Source organism: Scyliorhinus canicula, chromosome 3 (genome assembly GCF_902713615.1).
Source record: "Scyliorhinus canicula chromosome 3, sScyCan1.1, whole genome shotgun sequence".
Taxonomy (NCBI): Eukaryota; Metazoa; Chordata; class Chondrichthyes; order Carcharhiniformes; family Scyliorhinidae; genus Scyliorhinus; species Scyliorhinus canicula.
Window position 1 is genome coordinate 10464591 of NC_052148.1, and position 21839 is coordinate 10486429.

General features: G+C 50.7%; 2 protein-coding genes across 2 annotated transcripts in view; one reads left to right on the plus strand and one right to left on the minus strand.

Annotated features, from left to right (window-relative positions):
- The window catches only part of smyd5 (SMYD family member 5), a 59568-nt gene extending 55726 nt beyond the window's left edge, over positions 1-3842 (plus strand). The window contains exon 16 of the mRNA XM_038792942.1: positions 1248-3842. Coding sequence (XP_038648870.1) covers positions 1248-1386 — 139 coding nt within the window. The 3' untranslated portion in view covers positions 1387-3842. The remainder of the gene's footprint in view (positions 1-1247) is intronic.
- A 1647-nt stretch (positions 3843-5489) lies between these two features.
- LOC119963814 (protease-associated domain-containing protein 1-like) lies at positions 5490-20031 on the minus strand. Its single transcript, XM_038793120.1, has 5 exons — positions 19897-20031; positions 16723-16823; positions 14689-14798; positions 11062-11229; positions 5490-5746 (listed from the first exon to the last, which is right to left on the minus strand). The coding sequence occupies exons 1-5, from the start codon at positions 19961-19963 to the stop codon at positions 5626-5628; spliced, it is 567 nt and encodes a 188-aa protein (XP_038649048.1). The 5' UTR covers positions 19964-20031; the 3' UTR covers positions 5490-5625.
- Positions 20032-21839: the final 1808 nt, after the last annotated feature.

Consider the following 21839-nt stretch of genomic DNA (forward strand, 5'->3'; position numbering starts at 1 on the left):
TGATAGGGATAGTGTAGCGGGAGCTTTACTCTGTATCTAACCCGTGCTGTACCTGTCCTGGGAGTGTTTGATGGGGACAGCGTAGAGGAAGCTTTACTCTGTATCTAACCCCGTGCTGTACCTGTCCTGGGAGTGTTTGATAGGGATAGTGTAGAGGGAGCTTTACTCTGTATCTAACCCCGTGCTGTACCTGTCCTGGGAATCATTTGATGGGGACAGTGTAGAGGGAGCTTTACTCTGTATCTAACCCGTGCTGTACCTGTCCTGGGACTGTTTGATGGGGACAGCGTAGAGGGAGCTTTACTCTGTATCTAACCCCGTGCTGTACCTGTCCTGGGAGTGTTTGACGGAGACAGTGTAGAGGGAGCTTTACTCTGTATCTAACACTGTGCTGTAGCTGTCCTGGGAGAGTTTGACGGGGACAGTGTAGAGGGAGCTTTACTCTGTATCTAACCCCGTGCTGTACCTGTCCTGGGAGTGTTTGATGGGGACAGTGTAGCGGGTGCTTTACTCTGTATCTAACCCCGTGCTGTACCTGTCCTGGGAGTGTTTGATAGGGATAGTGTAGCGGGAGCTTTACTCTGTATCTAACCCGTGCTGTACCTGTCCTGGGAGTGTTTGATGGGGACAGCGTAGAGGAAGCTTTACTCTGTATCTAACCCCGTGCTGTACCTGTCCTGGGAGTGTTTGATAGGGATAGTGTAGAGGGAGCTTTACTCTGTATCTAACCCCGTGCTGTACCTGTCCTGGGAGTGTTTGATAGGGATAGTGTAGAGGGAGTTTTACTCTGTATCTAACCCCGTGCTGTACCTGTCCTGGGAATCATTTGATGGGGACAGTGTAGAGGGAGCTTTACTCTGTATCTAACCCCGTGCTGTACCTGTCCTGGGAGTGTTTGATGGGGACAGTGCAGAGGGAGCTTTACTCTGTATCTAACCCGTGCTGTACCTGTCCTGGGAGTGTTTGATGGGGACAGCGTAGAGGGAGCTTTACTCTGTATCTAACCCCGTGCTGTACCTGTCCTGGGAGTGTTTGATGGGGACAGTGTAGAGGGAGATTTACTCTGTATCTAACCCCGTGCTGTACCTATCCTGGGAGTGTTTGATGGGGACAGCGTAGAGGGAGCTTTACTCTGTATCTAACCCCGTGCTATACCTGCCCTGGGAGTGTTTGATGGGGACAGTGTAGAGGGAGCTTTACTCTGTATCTAACCTGGGTTGTGGCTGACACCTGTGTTATTTTTGAAGGGACAATTATCTATTCATCTGCTCCTGTCCCAAGTGCGTGGCTCAGGCGGATGACCCTGACCTGACCTCCGAGGAAGAGGAGGAGATCGAGGCCGACGCGGAGAGCGCTGAGCTTGAAGACGAAATGACAGACGTGTAAGGCAGATGCAGAATGGAAAATTCAACTGGAAGGGGGCTGTTCGGAAACACCTCTGTCACCAATGCAATAATCACACCTCGGATCCATTAATCAACACACATCTCTGTACAAAGCACTTGCTCTAACTCATGGGCAGGCTGGTCAATTAATCACACCAGCTGCTCCATGGGAGGGAAACAATAATCGCTGTTCTGGGAAGGGGGTTGTTGTTGCAGAAGGCACGAGCAGGAGGCTGCACCCCATCACTGCCCTCTACCCTCTCCCCACCTTCTCTTGCTAAGGGACAGGCCGCCCTCTGCTGATGGCCCCCTCCGCACGTTGCGGGTGCGTGCTGGTACTCCCTGTCTCCGTAGACCGCCCGCTGATGGCGGTGTTGTGACCTACAGGCGGTCACGGGCCTGAGTTTGGGTTGTTGGTTGGTCGATTGGCAGTGCAGGGGACTGTGGGGGTGGGGCATGGAGGAGCAGCGAGATGGATTTGAGCCACGGTCGGTGTTTCTAACCCTGTCCTGTGAGGATTGAGTGTATCCCGCCAGAAGCATCGGTTCTTCGGTGATGCCCCCCCCCCCCCCCCCCCAGTGCAATAGCCTGCCATCAAAGCTCAGACTGGGACTCTTACACTGGAGAGGTTTGGGGATATTATGAGGTATTCGAAGAGTAAGTAAGGGATGAGGAACTGGGGAGGACGGAGAGTGGATTCTGTTCACTGTGAGGCTAACTATTGCATTCTATTGTGGTGTAACACTCTCCAGCTGTAAGGGAATTTTCAACAGATCAAAAGTGCATTCAGCCCCATTTCAGCTTGTGTGCGACGTGACTGCCTATGTGAATATGATGTCTATGTGTGTGAGCATGATATCTGTGTGTGAGCATGATATCTATGTGTGTGAGGATGATATCTGTGTGTGAGCATGATATCTATGTGTGTGAGCATGATATCTATGTGTGTGAGCATGATGTCTGCTTGTGTGAACATGCCTGCGTGTGCGAGCATGATGCCTGCGTGCGTGCATGATGCCTGCGTGTGCGAGCATGATGCCTGCGTGTGCGAGCATGATGCCTGTGTGTGCGAGCATGATGCCTGCGTGTGCGAGCATGTCTGGTCTGTGTGAGCATGTCTGGTCTGCGTGTGCGAGCATGAAGTCTGCGTGCTCGCGCATGACGTCTGCATGTGTGAACATGATGTCTGCGTGAGCATGTCCACGTGTGCTAGCATGATGTCTGGTCTGCATGTGCGAGCATGTCTGCTTGTGTGAGCGTGATGTCTGCTTGTATGAACACTATGACTGCATGTGGGAGCGTGATGTCTGCGTGTGGAAGCGTGATGTCTGCTTGTGTGAACATGATGTCTGCATGCCTTTGTTTGAGTGCCTGTGTGGGTTTCTGTCTGTGCCTGGTGGTCTGTTAACTGTTTGTTGGGGTCTGTGAGTGTGTCTATGCTGTCTGTGTCTGGGTTTCTCTTCTTGTCTGTGTGTGGGTCTCTATGTCTGGGTATGTGTGTATCTCTTTTGTCTGCTCATGTCTTGCTGTGTGAGTCCCTATCAAGTCTCTGGGTGTGGGATGGGTGTCTATGTCCACGTGTTTCTATCCCACTTTCTGTCTTGGGAATGAGGTGGGGCACCCCATTGACTCGGTCGAAGGCATGATATGTCGGAGCAGCTTCTTCCGAGATGTCTCCGTCAATCTGAGGGAATGCTATCATCTGCATGGTCTGTGATCCTCCGACACCCAGGGCCTGGATAATTCTTTACTTGTCACCATACTCAAGGCCCCTCTTCTGCCTGTGCAGATGTGGGAGGCCATGGGAGCAGGCACTGGGTATGAAACGACATGATTGGTTTACCTAGTTATGCAGCCGAGAAATGGACATTTCAGCCCCGCTGTTGGGTTTGTGCTCCACAAGCCTTTTCCCCAATTCTCTCCATCTCTCACCCTATCAGCATAAACCCATGGTAGATTAGTCTGTGATGTAGCCAGCTTCTCGGAAGTCAGGAGTGAGTGGGACGCTGCATCCATTGTCATGTCACTCAAACAGCACGGAGCAGGACTGATGGGTGTGCCAGGCTTTGAGCAGTGATCGTGCTCAGGAGCCCTGCAAGGGAGGTCTGGGAGAGCAGAGGAAGGAGGGGAGGGGGGGGGGGGGGTGATGTACAGTACCTGACAGTGGGAAGAGCGCGTACGTGGAGTATGGAGACAGACTCCAGCTAGCTCCTCCCCCCCCACCCCCCCCAGTCGAAAATGGTGCTGCTGCTGGTGGTGGGGAGGAGAGATTTTGCGGAACCTTTTTTAATTGTGCCGTATAAGCTAGAGAGAAATTCTTTATAAATACTTTGCTTTAAGATAGGTTGTGACTTGGGTCAGCGATGTGTTAGCTGCCAATCAAATCATTGCAGCCTCTCAAAGCTCTGGAGGTGTGGTGTTGCATGTACTCAATAAAGGTTTGAAAAACACAATGAAGCCTGTGGTCTATCCCGAGTCTTGCTGTTGTCTTTATTCAGTTTGCTGCTCTTGGCAAATGTCCAGCTGTGAAAAAACACACATGCACAATTTCCGGGGGAGGGAGGGGGGGGGGTGTTTAAAAAGTAAATAAAACATCACAGACCATCTCAATGGATGAGTGTTGCTGCAAAGGCTAGTGCACGTCTTTTTATTCATTTACATGTGGACATCACTGGCATTTATTGCCCTTCAGAAGGTGGTGGTGAGTTGCCGCCTTGAGCAGTCCCTATGGTGTAGGTACACCCAGACTGCTGTTAGGGAGGGAGTGCCGGGATTTTAACCCCGTGATTAAAGGCAAGACTATATTCCAAGCCAGGATGGTGAGTGACTTGGAGGGGAACCTCCAGGTGGTGGGGTTCCCAGGTATCTGCTGCTCTTGTCCTTCTAGATGGTCGTGGGTTTGGAAGGTGCTGTCTGAGGAATCTTGGTGAGTTACTGAAGTGCATCTTGTCAATGGTACACACGGCTGCCATTGTTCGTCGGTGGTGGAGGGTTTGAATGTTTCTGGAAGGGGGAGCAATCAAGCGGGGCTGCTTTGTCCTGGATGGTGTCGAGCTTGAGTGTTGTTGGGGCTGCACTCATCCAGGCAAATGGATGACTTGTAGATCACTCCTGACTTGTGCCTTGTAGATGTATCATGTGGGAGTACCTTTGAGAAATAATTGTGTAATTAAATATCTGTAGTGAGAGTACCTTTAAGAAATGGGTGTTTACTACTGCAGTGATGTCAGAGAGTGGGTGGAGCTGGGCTGTCTGTCAGATTTTTGCTTTGCTTTTGGGCTGTTTGCTGCAGGGTGTGTTTTGGTTTCGTTTTCAGTGTTGGAGCTGAAGCCAGACAGAGCAGGATAGCTTCAGTCACAGCCAGAAGGTGTATGAATCTCTCTCTGTAATCTAAAGACTGTAAATCGATCGTGGTGATTTAAAACTAATAACAGTAGTGACTTTAACCTGATGTGCTTCTGGTCAAAGGTGTTTTGAGTTGTATGGATGTTAAAAGGAAAGCTTAAAGGATTACTTAGTGTTGTATTCTTTGGGGGTTGTATTTGAACGAATAGTTGCTAAGATGTTCACTATGTTTTAAAAAGGTTAACTTGAGTTCATAGAATAAATTGTTTTGCTTTAAAAAAAATACTTTTCCATTTCTGCTGTACCACGCCTGTAGAGTGGGCCGTGTGCTCCCCATACCACAATCTAGTAAAAGTTGTGGGTCAGGTGAAGTCCATGCTACACTTTGGGGTTCTCTAAACCCTGGCCCATAACAGATGGTGGACAGGCTTTGGGGAGTTGGGATACTCTCTGGAGATTTCCTAGCCTCTGACCTGCTCTTGTAACCACAGTTAGGGGATGGAGTGGCGTAGTATTGTCGCTGGACTGGGAACCTGGGTTCCAATGCTAGAGTTGCTCACAGCCCATAAATGAATACAAGAAAAAAAAATTTTTTATGGCTGGTCAAAGCAGGAATTAGGACAGGATTTGATGATGCTCCCTGAGTAGTCAGCACCTGGGTCCACTTGTTGAAGAACAGATGAAGACGAGAGTGAGTATAGTCATGAACCGGTGCTCCCACAGGAGACGGTACCTCTGGAGCGAGGAAGACACCAGGGAGGGGGTGAAAGTGAACAATTTATTTATTAAATAAAGTGTGAAACCACTGACATCACAAATTCTTCATTTGATTGGGAGAGAATCTATAGGAAAACAGGACTAGTGCAAACGGGTAGGTCGAGACCAAGATCGGTGTTCACCAGAGGGTCCATGGTGGCTGTTTGAGCTGAAATGACGGGATCCCACTCACGTTCACCGGTATCGAGATCACAGCCCACGGGAGGCCATGCAACTCCAACGATCGTCTGATCATGTACCTGCCCAGTGGGGAAAGAAAACCGCGTCAGTCTCCAGTCACATTGTACAAACTGGACTTGCATTAGTTTGGGAGAGGCCCCTTCAATAAGGGGACATTAAAAATTGCATCCAGTGCTCTAACGGTGACCCGGGCAACATTTCATCAAAAAATTCATTCGGACTAATAGGCTGATGGTGAATGAAGCCATTTGGCCCATCGTGCCTGTGTCAGATCTCCGAAAGAACTCTACAACTAGTCTCAATGCACTGTCTCCATTGTAAGGACACTTCCTGTTGATTCCCTTAGTTCCTGTTTCTTGTATTTACATAGAACATAGAATTTACAATGCAGAATGGAGGCCATTCGGCCCATCGAGTCTGCACCGACCTACTTAAGCCCTCCCTTCCACCCTGTCCCCGTAATCCAATAACCCCTCCCAACCTTTTTTAAGGGCAATTTAGCATGGCCAATCCACCTAACCTGCACGTCTTTGGACTGTGGGAGGAAACCGGAGCACCCGGAGGAAACCCACGCAGACAGGGGGAGAACGTGCAAACTCCACACAGACAATGACCCAGCGGGGAATCGAACCTGGGACCCTGGCGCTGTGAAGCCACAGTGCTATCCACTTGTGCTACCGTGCTGCCTTTCATGCTGCACTTTGTCTTTAACATTTCTGGTCCATGGATCGTTAATGGAGACATACCATTAACTTGAGCAGAGGAAGTAAGGATCTCAAAGTGTCAAAGTAGTACAGTATAGTAATGAAGTTTTGTATTTTGGGCAGAAGAACCCAGAATTTATGACATCCAGCAGATTGGAGGGATTTGATTCAATTGGTTGGCTGGTGGCCAATGGATTGGCCAGGGACAGTATTCTGCCTGGCAACTGACAGTAACTGGTTCCTGTCCGTTTTCAGAGCGAACTAAGGAGAAGCTTGTGGACCCTCTGCGTGGAAACAGCTCTCTCTTTCTGCTCTGCTGCCTATTGTCTGAAGGCTGAAGCTTCGAGACCCTGAAAGCAGAAACCCTCTCTCTCTCTCAAATGCCTTCTAGTCTGCAGTGAAAACCATTACAGGCTAAAAGAATAACATTTGTCTGAAAGAATGATCTAACTGGAAGACATTCATCTGAAACAAAGACTCATCCTTTTACTTTCATCATTATTTTACACCCCTCTTTCCCTTCTATGTTTGTATGTGTGTGTGTTTATAAATATACAGAGTGCGGTGAGTTAAAGAGGGGGCTGTAGAAATTAGATAATTAACCAGTTTTATTTGGGTGGAACTATGTTTAGCACTGCTGCCTCCCAGTGCCAGGGACCCGTGTTCAATTCCGGTCTTGGGTAACTTTGTGTGTGGAGTTTGCACTTCCAGTTTCTGCATGGGTTTCCTCCCACAGTAGAACAAAAATTTATGTTGCCTCATGTTCATTTGCCAATCACCTTAAACTCCACCCTCCCTCATTGAACAAATTCCCAGCTGGTGGGCATTTTAGTTTTCACCACAATTCATTTTTTTATAAATGTTTTTTTATTGAGTTTTCATATTTTATATATGACAAATTACAAGTTATTAGAGAGAGAGAAAAAAAAAGGAAAACACAAAAATTTAACATGAATATTTACAGGTAAGCATCTTCCTAACAATAATTGTGGCCGCCCCCTTTAGCCAGCATACATATTTTACATTCCCCAATATGGCCGAGGCACATGTTTATAGGCATTTATTTATAGTTTGGTTTTGGGCCTTGGCTTGCCATCAAACCCCCATTCCGAGCCCGTAGCCCCCCTCCCCCCGGCTACCTTCCCCCGATTCCCGTCCATTTTCCCCTGGTTCTTGGCCACCCGACTATTCTTCCTCATGTACGTTGGCCACAAACAGGTCCCGGAACAGTTGCATGAATGGCTCCCACGTTCTGTGGAAGCCGTCGTCCGACCCTCGGATGGCGAATTTGATTTTCTCCATTTGGAGAGATTCCGAGAGGTCGGACAGCCAGTCTGCAGCTCTGGGCGGTGCTGCTGACCGCCAGCCAAACAGGATTCTACGGCGGGCAATCAGGGAGGCAAAGGCAAGGGCGTCCGCCCTCCTCCCCAGGAATAGATCTGGCTGGTCTGAAACCCCGAAGACCGCCACTATCGGGCATGGCTCCACCCTCACCCCCACCACTTTGGACATAGCCTCGAAGAAGGCTGTCCAGTACTCCACAAGTCTGGGGCAAGACCAGAACATGTGGGCGTGGTTGGCCGGGCCTCTCTGGCACCGCTCACATTTGTCCTCCACCTCCGGGAAGAACCTACTCATACGGTTTCTCGTTAAGTGGGCTCTATGTACCACTTTTAGTTGCGTCAGGCTGAGCCTTGCGCACGTGGAGGTGGAGTTGACCCTATGCAGTGCTTCGCTCCAGAGTCCCCACCCTATCTCCATCCCCAGGTCGTCCTCCCATTTCCTTCTTGTTGCGTCCAGTACGGTGTCGTCCCTATCTACCAGTCGGTCATACATGTCACTACAGTTCCCTTTCTCTAGGATACTTGCGTCCAGTAGGTCTTCCAATAGTGTCTGTCGTGGCGGTTGTGGGTACGTCCTTGTCTCCTTTCGTAGGAAGTTTTTGAGCTGCAGGTACCGTAGCTCGTTCCCCCCAGCTAGCTGAAATTTCTCTGTCAGTTCGTCCAGTGTTGCGATCCTGTCGTCCGTGTATAGGTCCCTGACTGTCAGTGTCCCCCCGTCCTGCCTCCACCTTTTGAAGGTGGCGTCAGTCAGTGCTGGTTTGAACCTATGGTTGTTGCAGATGGGAGCCTTGTCCGACATTTTGTACAGGCCAAATTGCTGCCGCAGTTGGTTCCAGGATTGGAGGGTGGCTGTCACCACTGGGCTGGTGGAGTGTTTTTTGGGTGGGGATGGGAGTGCTGCCGTGGCGAGGGCCCGGAGGGAGGTTCCCATGCAGGAGGCCTCCTCCGCACGCACCCACTCTGCTTCTGGCTCCTGGATCCATCCCCTTACTCGCTCGGCTGTTGCCGCCCAGTGGTAGAATTGTAGATTCGGGAGGGCTAGCCCCCCCCTGGATTTTGTTTTTTGTATGACCTTCTTTGGGATCCTAGCATTTTTACCCCCCCATACGAACGCCATGATATGTTTGTCCAGCGCTTTGAAAAAGGCCTTGGGGATGTAGATCGGAATGGATCTAAACAGGAAAAGGAACCTGGGCAGTACGTTCATTTTGATCGTCTGGACTCTCCCCGCGAGGGAGAGCGGGAGTGTGATCCATCTTTGCAGGTCCTTTTTAACTTCCTCCGTCAGGCTGGTGAGGTTCCATTTGTGGATCCCTTTCCAGTCATGGGCTATTTGGATCCCCAGGTAGCGGAATTTATTTCGGGTTTGTTTGAACGGCAGCCCCTTTAGTGCTGCCCCCCCCCCCCCCCTTGCGGGTGTACTGGGAAGATCTCACTTTTGCTCATGTTGAGTTTGTAGCCCGAGAAGGCTCCAAACTCTTTCAGGAGCGCTATGATTCCGTCCATGCTGCTTTGTGGGTCCGAGATATAGAGGAGCAGATCATCCGCATAGAGTGAGACTCTGTGCTCTCTACCTCCCCTTCGGATCCCCCTCCAATTTTTTGCTGCCCTGAGCGCGATTGCTAGCGGTTCGATTGCTAGTGCGAACAGCAGCGGGGACAGTGGGCATCCTTGTCTGGTGCCCCTGTGCAGCTGGAAGTATTGGGAGTTGGTATTGTTGGTTCACCACAATTCATGATCGCTTATAGATCGCAGCTTTTTATTTCCAGATTATTTTATTTCTACTGGAATCCATATTTCAACTGGCAGAAGGGAGAGGGAGTGGGTGTGGGCGGTATAAATATCAAGTCATAATAGTACTTATGGAGGCCAATTGGCCCATGGAGTCCTTGCCGACTCTCTCGTGCAATCCAGTCAGTTCCATTCCCCCACTGCAGCGTAATTTCATTCAACCGCCCATCCAATTTCCCTTTGAAATCATTCACCGCCTGTTTCCACCACCCTGAAGACCATAAGACATAGGAGCAGAATTATGCCACTCGGCCCATCGAGTCTGTTCCGCCATTCAATCCTGCCTGATATTTTTCTCATTCCCATTTTCCTGCCTTCTCCCCGTAACCCCTGATCCACTTATTAATCAAGAACCTATCTATCTCCGTCTTAAAGACACTCAGTGATTTGGTCTCCACAGCCTTCTGCGGCAAAGAGTTCCACAGATTCACCACCCTCTGGCTGAAAAAGTTCCTCCTCATCTCTGTTTTAAAGGATCGTCCCTTTAGTCTGAGATTGTGTCCTCTGCTTCTAGTTTTTCCGACAAGTGGAAACATCCTCTCCACGTCCACTCTATCCAGGCCTCGCAGTATCCTGTAAGTTTCAATAAGATCCCCCCTCATCCTTCTAAACTCCAACGAGTATGAAAAATGAAAATCGCTTATTGTCACGAGTAGGCTTCAATTAAGTCACTATGAAAAGCCCCTAGTCGCCACATTCCGGCGCCTATCCGAGGAGGCTGTTACAGGAATCGAACCGTGCTGCTGGCCTGCCTTGGTCTGCTTTCAAATCCAGCGATTTAGCCCAGTGTGCTAAATAGCCCCACAATGTCAGGAGTGGGTCAGGAGTACAGACCCAGAGTCTGTATCCAGGCCTTGTAGTATTCTGTAAGTTTCAATAAGATCCCCCCCTCATCCTTCTAAATTCCAACAAGTACAGACCCAGAGTCCTCAAACATTCCTCATACAACAAGTTCTTCATTCCAGGGATCATTCTTGTGAACCTCCTCTGGACCCTTTCCAAGGCCAGCACATCCTTCCTTAGATACAGGGCCCAAAATGGGACCCTTGTACTGTTCCAACTCATTACCCCACTGTGTAAACGTTCTTCCTCACATACCCCTTGCATCTTTCCCAAAATCTTAAATCTGTGTCCCGAGTCCCTGTCCTATCAATTAATGGGCACAGCTTTTATTTGTCTACCTCATCATAATCACCTCTATCAAATTTCTCCCCAGCACCTTTGCTCCAAGGGGAACAAATCCAGATTCTCCAATCTAACCTTGGAGCTAAAATCCCTCACTCCTGGAACCGTCCTGGTAAACCTCCGCTCCACCCTTCCTGGAAGTCCTAATGTATGGTGACAGGAAGTGGGTGCAACTCTCTCGTTGTGGCCTAATCAGAGTTCTAGAAAGGTTCAGCGTAACTTCCCTGCTTGGTTGATATTTTCCGGTTTACACATCCAGTTCCGCGAGATGTCCCTTTTCCAGATGTTAGTGGGGATGTTAGCCCCAGTGTGGACAAAGAAGTTCTCACTGCCGGCCAAAGCCCAACTCACCCATCCTTCCCGAGGAGGAACAGTGCTGGGATCTCGCTGTCCCTGGACGTGCCATCCTGCACCATCTCAATATACGAGCTGTCGTTGTCATACATGTTGTCCGAGATGATCACCGCCCTGCCACCGTGTTCCTGAATAACCCGAGCTTTGGACAAGAACGAGCAGGCCCTGCGGGACACAGAGACACACAAACATATTTCACTGATTCCCAACTCCTCCCCCTCTTCTTCTGAAGGGCTCTCTCTCGCTGTGAGTACACTTTCCACTCTCTTCAAAGCCTCGGACAAGGGGGCCGAGGTCCTCATCTGCAGGTTGGACCTTCGGCCACTGCGGCCAAGCCTGCCCCGATATCCACCCCTCAGCAGGGATGGGTGTCCAATGGTTGAGGTTCTGATTTTCTGAGCGTGATGTTACGTCACGCCATCATAGAATTTACAGTACAGAAAAAGGCCATTTGGCCCATCGAGTCTGCACCGGCTCTTGGAAAGATCCTACTTAAGCCCACACCTCCACCCTATTCCCGTAACTCAGCAACCCCACCTAACCCAAGGGCAATTTAGCATGGCCAATCCACCAAACCTGCACATCTTTGGATTGTGGGAGGAAATCACAGCGCCCGGAGGAAACCCACACAGATCATAGATTATCATAGAATTTACAGTGCAGGAGGCCATTCGGCCCATCGTGTCTGCACCAGCTCTTGGAAAGAGCACCCTACACAAGGTGAACATCTCCACCCTATCCCCATAACCCAGTAACCCCACCCAACACTAAGGGCAATTTTGGACACTAAGGGCAATTCATCATGGCCAATCCACCTAACCCTGCACATCTTTGGACTGTGGGAGGAAACCGGAGCACCCGGAGGAAATAGCACCACTGTGCTATTGTGCCGCCATGGGTTAACCCACTCAGCCGCCAGGGGGGGGCGGAGCTAGTGGTATCAAAGCAGCAACTCAAAGGTGCTCAGAAAGACAGTGCAGAAGCAAAATCTATCGAAGAACTAGGCTGAGGATTATTATCCTGAACTCAGGGAGATTCTAATACTATCCAATCGACAGATCAAGACTTCCAAATGATCTGATGGAAGTTATTAAAATCCAAACCAATCAATTTGTTCACTGTGACCATTTAGATTCCAGCCGCACAAGTTAGGGGTAAATAAATGGAAACATTTGGAAGCTTTCCCTTTGTATGGAGCCTTGCAGCACCAAGACGTTTCAAAGATCTTCACAGACAATGCTTTTCTTTACCAGACTGGAACATAACAGCTGGTCTGTCCATAGCAAGGTCACATAAAGAGCAAAAATGCAAGGAACTATTTAGTCGGCTTTGTTTAGTTAAGAGAGCAATGTTGGCCAGGACGCTGAGATCTCGCTGTTCATGGGATCTTACTGTGTGCAAACTGGCTGCTGTACTTCCTGCATTGCAACAGCACGGAGTTGGTTGGGAGGTGGAAGATAGGCAATAGGGCTATTTGGCGGGATGTCCCCCAAGCAGTGGTAAATAAGTCGTCAGCTTTTCACTACATTTCGCAATGGAGGAAGCTAGACCCTCACCTCCCATCTTGCTGGTGACATCATGTTGAGCGACACTGTAAATAGTGTAGACAGGAGTGTTAATGTTGCAATCCTGTCAGGGTTCATGCTCTAGTTCTAAGTGAGTGCAGTTGTTATTAATTGAGGAACGGTTCGGGCATTATTCTTAGGTATCTATAAGAATAAGGAAAGTGGGGGGGGGGGGGGGAAGCAACAGGGAGTTGGTACCTGCGTTCTTTGGATTATCATAGAATTTACAGTGCAGAAGGAGGCCATTCGGCCCATCGAGTCTGCACCGGCTCTTGGAAAGAGCACCCTACCCAAGGTGAACACCTCCACCCTATCCCCATAACCCAGTAACCCCGCCCAACACTAAGGGCAATTTTGGACACTAAGGGCAATTTATCACGGCCATCCACCTAACCTGCACATCTTTGGACTGTGGGAGGAAACCAGAGCACCCGGAGTAAACCCACACACACACGGGGAGTATTTGCAGACTCCGCACAGACAGTGACCCAAGCCGGGAATCGAACCTGGGACCCTGGAGCTGTGAAGCAATTGTGCTATCCACAATGCTACCGTGCTGCCCTTTATTTTCAAAACAAAGTGTTGTGAATAAACCCATGTTAAGGAAAGACTGGCTTCAGGGTCCCACTTTACTCAATGAATAAGCATTAAATTATAACAAGGAGCTGAAACTTGCAACGGGACATTGATAGATTAAGTGAGTTGTCAAATATATGGCAGTTGGAGTTCCATATGGGGCCAGCCACTTTGGGCCTAAGAAAGACTTAGGGGCAGCACGGTAGCATGGTGGTTAGCATAAATGCTTCACAGTTCCAGGGTCCCAGGTTCGATTCCCGGCTGGGTCACTGTCTGTGTGGAGTCTGCACGTCCTCCCCGTGTGTGCGTGGGTTTCCTCCGGGTGCTCCGGTTTCCTCCCACAGTCCAAAGATGTGCGGGTTAGGTGGATTGGCCATGAAAAATTGCCCGTAGTGTCCTAAAAAGTAAGGTGGTGGGGGGGGGGGGGGGGGGGGGGGGGGGGGGTTGTTGGGTTACGGGTATAGGGTGGATACGTGGGTTTGAGTAGGGTGATCATTGCTCGGCACAACATCGAGGGCCGAAGGGCCTGTTCTGTGCTGTACTGTTCTATGATTCTATGATAAAGACGGATCAGAGTATTTCCCACAGGGTTAGAAGGAAGGAACCTTTGTGGAGATGTGGTACAGGCTCGCCATGGCTAAAAGAGTTCAACTGGGCAGACAGGCTTCACAGGCCAGGCTTGTGCTATACCGAGTCTAGAAGATAAAGGGGTGATCTGATTTGAAGTGTTGCAGAGTGGAAAGAGGAGATAAGACAGAAGCTGCTTCCTATGGCGAGCAGTCCTGAATAAGTTTAAATTTAAAGCCAAGTCATTCTGGAGTGATATTGATGGTGGGTGATCTGGAGGGGAACCTCCAGGTGGTGGGGTCCCCAGGTGGTGGGGTCCCCAGGTATCTGATGCTCTTGTCCTTCTAGATGGCAGTGATCGTGGGTTTGGAAGGTGTTGTCTAAGGAACCTTGGTGAGTTACTGCAGAGCATCTTGCAGATGGTACACACGGCTGCCACTGTTCATCAGTGATGGAGGAATTTTTGAGTGTTTGTGGAAGGGGGAGCAATCTGTGGGCTGCTTTGTCTTGGATGGTGTTGAGCTTCTTGAGTGTTGTTGGAGCTGCACTCATCCAGGCAAGTGGGAGAGTATTCCATTACACTCCTGACTTGTGCCTTGCAGATGGTGGACAGGCTTTGGAGGGTCAGGAGGTGAGTTACTCATCACAGAATTCGCTGCCTCTGACCTGCAGTTGTAGCCACAGTATTAATATGGTTATTCCATTTCAGTTTCTGATCAATGGTAACCAATGATTGGATAGCAGGACAGACTCAAAAGGCAGAATGACCTCCAGCCGTTCCCATGTTTCTAATAGCAACAATACTTCAGAAGTACCTGATTGGCTGCAAAGTATTCTGGAACACTGACTTTCTGCAGGATGTGTGGAATGTAGGTCTTTACTCTGGACCAGTGTTAACCTTGCTGCTAAAACTTACCCCCGCTCCACCAAGCCAATCTGATCCTGAATGAACGCTCCGTTGTTTAAGTCACTGCAGGCGTGAGGTGGGTCAGCGGGGACCAGATAGATCTGCTCGTATCTCGTGTGCTGCGGGAAGAAATGCAAAGTCAATATTCCAAATGTTTTTTTCCCAGTCTTTGTGAGATGTGGGAATTGCCGGAAGGCCAACATTTGTTGCCCATCCACAACTGCCCCACTTTTCTGTAACAGTACCTTGCTGCGCCAGTTCCGAAGGCAGCTAAAAGCCAACCTGTAGCTCGGAGTCAGGCCAGACCAGGTACAGGCACCAGATCACCTCCCCTGGTCAATGATAGTTTCATGGTCACCATGGCGGACACTGATTTTCCATTCTGGTTTTTATTAATTGAATTTAAATTCCACCATCTGCCGTGGTGAGATTTGAACCCACATCCCCAAAGCTTGAGCCTGGGCCTCTGGATTACTAGCCCAGTGGCTAGTGGAAGCAGGGGCATAGTGACACTGTCACTGGACTCTGGAAATAGAAGTCAAATGATGACCATGAAACCATTGTCGTTTGTCGTAAAAGCCCATCTGGTTCACAAATGTCCTTTAGGGAAGGAAATCAGCCGTGCTTACCTGGTCTGGCCTACATGTGACTCCAGATCCACAGCAATGTGGTTGACTTTTAAAGGCTTCTGAAATGGCCAAGGAAGCCACACAGTTGAAGGGTAATTAGGGATGTGCAACAAGCACTGGCCTTCCTCGCCAAACGCCCATATTCTCCTGCACCAAAAATGGCCGGAGAATAGCCGGGTCCCTGGCCGCGCATGCGCATGGCTGGTGACCAGCAGAGGGCGCGCCATGCAAAATGGCGCCGATTGTGAGCGGACCCGACTCGTCATCCGCAACCCCACAGGCCACCCCCTGGCACCCGTCCACCAGTCCCCACTGCTCTAATAAACTCCCAAAGGGAGCACCTTAGGCACAATCTTGTCCCCTCACTTCCTTATCTCTGCTCATTCCTGACACTCCTTAAAGCAGCGCGACAGGGATTTCACCCGAGTCAGGTTTTGTGTGCAGCCCCACTCCAGAGACTTAAGCATGTAACCAGTACTGAAGGAGTGTCAGATGTGTTGTCAAACCAGGACACCCACCTGCCACGTCACAAAATCCCTACAGTCTAGGAGTTTGCACCAGCCCTCTGAAAGAGCATCCCACCTAGGCCCAACCCCCACCCCTATCCCTGTAACACCACCTAACCTGCAAGCCTTTGGACTGTGGGAGGAAACCGGAGCACCCGGAGGAAACCCACACACACACAGGGAGAACGTGCAGACTCCACACAGACAGTGACCCAAGGCCGGAATTGAACCCGGGTTCCTGGCGCAATATCCTCCCCAATATCCTGACCAATATTTATCCCTCAACCAATATCACACAAAAATCTGGGCGGCACGGTGGCACAGTGGTTAGCACTGTTGTTTCACAGCGCATGGGTCCTATGTTCGATTCCTGGCTTGGGTCACTGTCTGTGTGGAGTCTGCACATTCTCCCCGTGTCTGCGTGGGTTTCCTCCGGGTGCTCCGGTTTCCTCTCACAGGTCCCGAAAGACGTGCTGTTAGGTGAATTGGACATTCTGAATTCTCCCTCTGTGTACCCGAACAGGCGCTGGAATGTGGCGACTAAGGGAATTTTCACAGTAACTTCATTGCAGTGACAATGTAAGCCTACTTGTGACACTAATAAAGATTATTAGATTATTATCTTATCTCTGTTTGTGGAGTCTTGCTTTGCACACACTGTCTGCCCACATCACAACAGTGACTACACTTCAAAAGTACTTCATTGGTGGCAAAGTGCTTTGGGACATTCCGAGGGCTTGAAAGTCATTTCGTAAATGGAAACGGTTCCTTTCCTTCCGTAATGAGTTCAAGAAATGGGAAGATCAAGAACGTTCACGTGGCCGGTACTCTTTGTTACGCTGGGAGGGGGCTGAGTCAGCAGAGGTCTGGAGAACCACAGTATTGTTGAAAAACTCGCCGGTACTTACAAACATACTGCCAAAGTCCTTGGCCAGATTAGTCTGAAAGATGTAGCGTATGTCTCCAGGGCTCAGAACTTGGAAATATAAATATTCGTTAACCCCCAGACCTGTTTGAGAGATTTAAAAAGATACATGTTAAACAAAGGAGAAAGGCATCAATCACCAATCTATTGGATGTTGCTGAAATGAGAGAAAAGGGGATAAAAGGGGCAGTAACAACATGGATACAGAACTGGCTGAGTAATAGGAAGGAGAGAGCAAGGGAGGATGGTTTGTAATGGTTCCCCTAGGTATCAGTACCGGGACCCTCGCTTTTCCTGATATATAATACGGATTTAGATCTTGGTGTGCATGGGGACAATTTCAAAGTTTGCAGATGACAAAAGTATTAAAAACTGTGAAGATTAGGACTTCAAAGGACACAAACTAGCAGATGAAATTCAATGTGGAAAAGTGTGAGGTGATGTACTTTGGTCGGAAGAACGTGGAGTGACAATATAAAATAAGGGGTAAAATTCTTAAAGTGTGCAGGAACAGAGAACGAGTTATAATAATAAGCTTATTGTCACACGTAGGCTTACATTAACACTGCAATGAAGTTACTGTGAAAAGCCCCTAATCTCCACATTCCGGCGCCTGTTCGGGTACACAGAGGGAGAATTCAGAATGTCCAAATTACCTAACAAGCACGTCTTTCGGGACTTGTGGAAGGAAACAGGAGCACCCGGAGGAAACCCACGCAGACACGGGGAGAACATGCAGACTCCACACAGCCAGTGACCCAAGCCGGGAATCGAACTTGGGACTCTGGCACTATGACGCAACAGTGCTAACCACTGCGCTACCGTGCTGCCCAAAGGAAGTTAGACCTCAGCTGGAGTACAGTTCTGGGCGCCACACTGTAGGAAGGATGTGAACACATTGGAGAGAGCGCAGAAGAGGTCTCCAAGAATGGTTCCAGGCATGAGAAACTTCAGTTATGAGGATAGATTGGAGAGGTCGGGACTGTTCTCCTGGGAGAGAAGAAGGTTAAGAGGAGATTTGATAGAGATGTTCAAAATCATGAGGGGGCTGGACAGAGTAGGCAGGGAAAAACTGTTCCTGCTCATAAAAGGATCAAGAACGAGAGGACACAGGTGATTTGAAAAAGAAGCAATCGTGATGTGCGAAAAAATCTTTTCACCCAGCGAGTGATTGGGGTCGGGAATGCACTGACTGGGAGTGTGGTGGAGGCAGGTTCAATCGAGGCATTCAAGAGGGCATTAGATGATTATTTGAATAGAAACAATGTGCAGGAGTACATAGGACATAGAACATACAGTGCAAAAGGAGGCCATTCAGCCCGTCGAGTCTGCACCGACCCACTTAAGCCCTCACTGCCACCCTATCCCCATACCCAATAACCCTTCCTAACCTTTTTTTGGACACTAAGGGCAATTTAGCATGGCCAATCCACCTAACCCGCACATCTTTGGACTGTGGGAGGAAACCGGAGCACACGGAGGAAACCCACGCAGACACGGGGGGACGCGCAGACTCCGCACAGACAGTGACCCAGTGGGGAATTGAACCCGAGACCCTGGCGCTGTGAAGCCACAGTGCTATCCACCTGTGCTACCGTGCTGCCCAACCACGAGAGCTACCGTGCTGCCCAACCACAAGTGCTACCGTGCTGCCTGGAATATGGGGGAAAGGCAGGGGAATGGCACTAAGTCATAATGCTCATTTGGTGAGCTGCTGCAGACACGATGGGCCAAATGGCCTCCTTCTGCACTGTAACAATTCTGAGACATGTTGTTGAAGCTTTTCATCTAGCACTTGTCAGGACAACCAAAAGAATGCCAAATTTCAAATGGTCACAACAATGTTTACCACGGTAGAGAAGGGCGCTGATGGGTTGACAAGTCGACTTGGAGTGGCCAAGAGATTGCCATAGAGAAAGCAACAGGGAGGGCAGCACGGTGGCCTAGTGGTTAGCACAAACGCCTCACGGCGCTGAGGTCCCAGGTTCGATCCCGGCTCTGGGTCACTGTCCGTGTGGAGTTTGCACATTCTCCCCGTGTCTGCGTGGGTTTCGCCCCCACAACCCAAAAATGTGCAGAGTAGGTGGATTGGCCACGCTAAATTGTCCCTTAATAGAAAAAATAATTGGGTAATCTAAATTTATAAAAAAAAAGAGAAAGCAACAGGGAATAATGGGCAGCAACATGGACAGCACGGTAGCATAGTGGTTAGCATAATTGCTTCACAGCTCCAGGGTCCCAGGTTCGATTGTCTGTGCGGAGTGTGCACGTTCTCCCCACATTTGTGTGGGTTTCCTCCGGGTGCTCCGGTTTCCTCCCACAGTCCAAAGATGTGGTTAGGTGGATTGGCCATGATAAATTGCCCTTAGTGTCCAAAATTGCCCTTAGTGTTGGATGGGGTTACTGGGCCATGGGGATAGGGTGGAGGTGTTGACCTTGGGTAGGGTGCTGTTTCCAGGAGCCGGTGCAGCCCCGATGGGCTGAATGGCCTCCTTCTGCACTGTAAATTCTATGATCAAATAGTCTGCCCAAGCTCCTGGGTAAAGGCGCAAAGCTTGAACAGATTCCTTTTGTTTGCAAAGAGCAGGTCCTTATGTATGAATATAGGATATTATAAATATTAAATATCAATCAATGTATTATAATCATGGAGTATTCCAGTTTAGATTGGGCAGGACCAACAAACAGGAGTTTACTCTCTTCATGGATGCCTCCTTGACCTTGCCACATGGTTAAGTCTAGGATATTAATCACAGTTAAGGCAGTTTCTAATTGCTTCCTTATATCGCTCTCCCTCCACATTCCCCTTCCATACCTTACAAGGATATGATTTAGCCATCCACTGAGAAATTTAACTGGACCCCATTGAGCAGGAGGCTGACCTAAATTCTGTGCTGATACTATGATGATGATCAAATGCAATGAGAGGGGAAGGCAGCAGCTGTGACAGTGCCGCACCCCCTCAGCACTGCAGTGTCAGCCCTGGCAGTGGGACTTTAGGGAGCTGCCATTGAGGTGCAGATGCTGAGGGCCTCAGAGAGGAGCGCCCAGCTGTCACACAGACCTGCCTGCAATGGTCTCTCCAGCCCCGGGTCCCAGCCTTTCAATCCAATGCAATGAGCAGGATCCCCTGCATTAACCCCCTGCATTAACCCACCTGCAGTGAGCAGCGCCTGCTGCAGCAGGAGCAGCGTTGCAAAGCAGGCTGCCTCCGGCCGCCTCATCCTGCCTCCTGCATCAGCTGTCAGCCGGCTGCCCGGGGATCGGCCGGGCTCGGGGAAAGGCCCGCCTCCGGGCCCGCTTCCCATTTGATGCCTGATGGTTGCGCGTCACAGCGCTCTCTGCACCTATTGGTCACTAACTCCATCAGTCAGAAGGGCACACTCTCTATTGGTTGCTGCTGCTGTCCGTCACAGGGCAAGTACCCGCCCCTCCACTGCCCCGCCCCCCCCGGCAGCTCACAGGGACTGACCGCGGCCTCACCCCATTCCTGACACGACCCCATCCCCCAACCCAACCCCCAATCCAAACCCTGAACCCCAACCCAACCCCCAATCCAAACCCTGAACCCCAACCCCATCCCCCAACCCAACCCCCAATCCAAACCCTGAACCCCATCCCCCAACCCAATCCAAACCCTGAGCCCCATCCCCCAACCCAACCCCCAATCCAAACCCTGAACCCCATCCCCCAACCCAATCCAAACCCTGAACCCCATCCCCCAACCCAACCCCCAATCCAAACCCTGAACCCCAACACCATCCCCCAACCCCCAATCCAAACCCTGAACCCCAACCCCATATCTGTCCCCCAACCCAACCCCCAATCCAAACCCTGAACCCCAACCACATCCCTGTCCCCCAACCCAACCCCCAATCCCAAACCCTGAACCCCAACCCTGTCCCCCAACCCAACCCCAATCCCAAACCCTGAACCCCAACCCTGTCCCCAATCCCAAACCCTGAACCCCAACCCTGTCCCCCAATCCCAAACCCTGAACCCCAACCCTGTCCCCCAAACCCTGAACCCCAACCCTGTCCCCCAATCCCAAACCCTGAACCCCAACCCTGTCCCCAACCCAATCCCAAACCCTGAACCCCAACCCTGAGCCCGAACCCCATCCCCCAATCCCAAACCCTGAACCCCAACGCCAAATCCTGAACCCCATCCCCGTCCCCAAACCCTCAACCCCACCCCCGTCCCCCAACCCAAACCCTGAACCCCATCCCCCAACCCAATCCCAAACCCTGAACCCCGTCCCCAAACCCAAATCCTGAACCCCAAACCCAAATCCTGAACCCCAACCCCGTCCCCCAACCCAAACCCTCAACCCCATCCCCCAACCCAAACCCTGAACCCCATCCCCGTCCCCCTACCCAATCCCAAACCCTGAACCCCAATCCCCGACCTAAACCCAACCCCCAATCCTACCCCAACCCCGTCCCCCAATCCAACCACAAACCCTGAACCCCACCCTGAACCCCCATCCCCCAACCCAAACCCTGAACCCCAACCCCGTCCCCAACCCAAACCCTGAAACCCCGTCCCCCAACCCAAACCCTGTCCCCAACCCAAACTCTGAACCCCGACCCCAACCCCATCCCTGTCCCCACCCCAAACTCTGAACCCCATCCCGACCCCCAACCCAAACCCTGAATCCCCGTCCCCAACCCAAACCCTGAACCCCACCCCCGTCCCCCAACCCCGGCCCCAAACCCTGAACCCCCATCCCCGTCCCCCAGACCAAACTCTCAACCCAAACCCTGAACCCCAATCCCCGTCCCCCAACCCAAACCCTGAACCCCAACCCCACCCCTGTCCCCCAACCCCACCCCCGTCCCCAAACCCTGAACCTCATCCCCGTCCCCAAACCCTGAACCCCACCCCCAACCCAAACCCTGAACCCCGTCCCAAACCCTGAACCCCAACCCCGTCCCCAACCCAAACCCTGAACCCCACCCCCGTCCCCAACCCAAACCCTGAACCCCACCCCGTCCCAAACCCTGAACCCCGTCCCCAACCCAAACCCTGAACCCCACCCCCAACCCAAACCCTCAACCCCACCCCCGTCCCCAAACCCTGAACCCCATCACCGTCCCC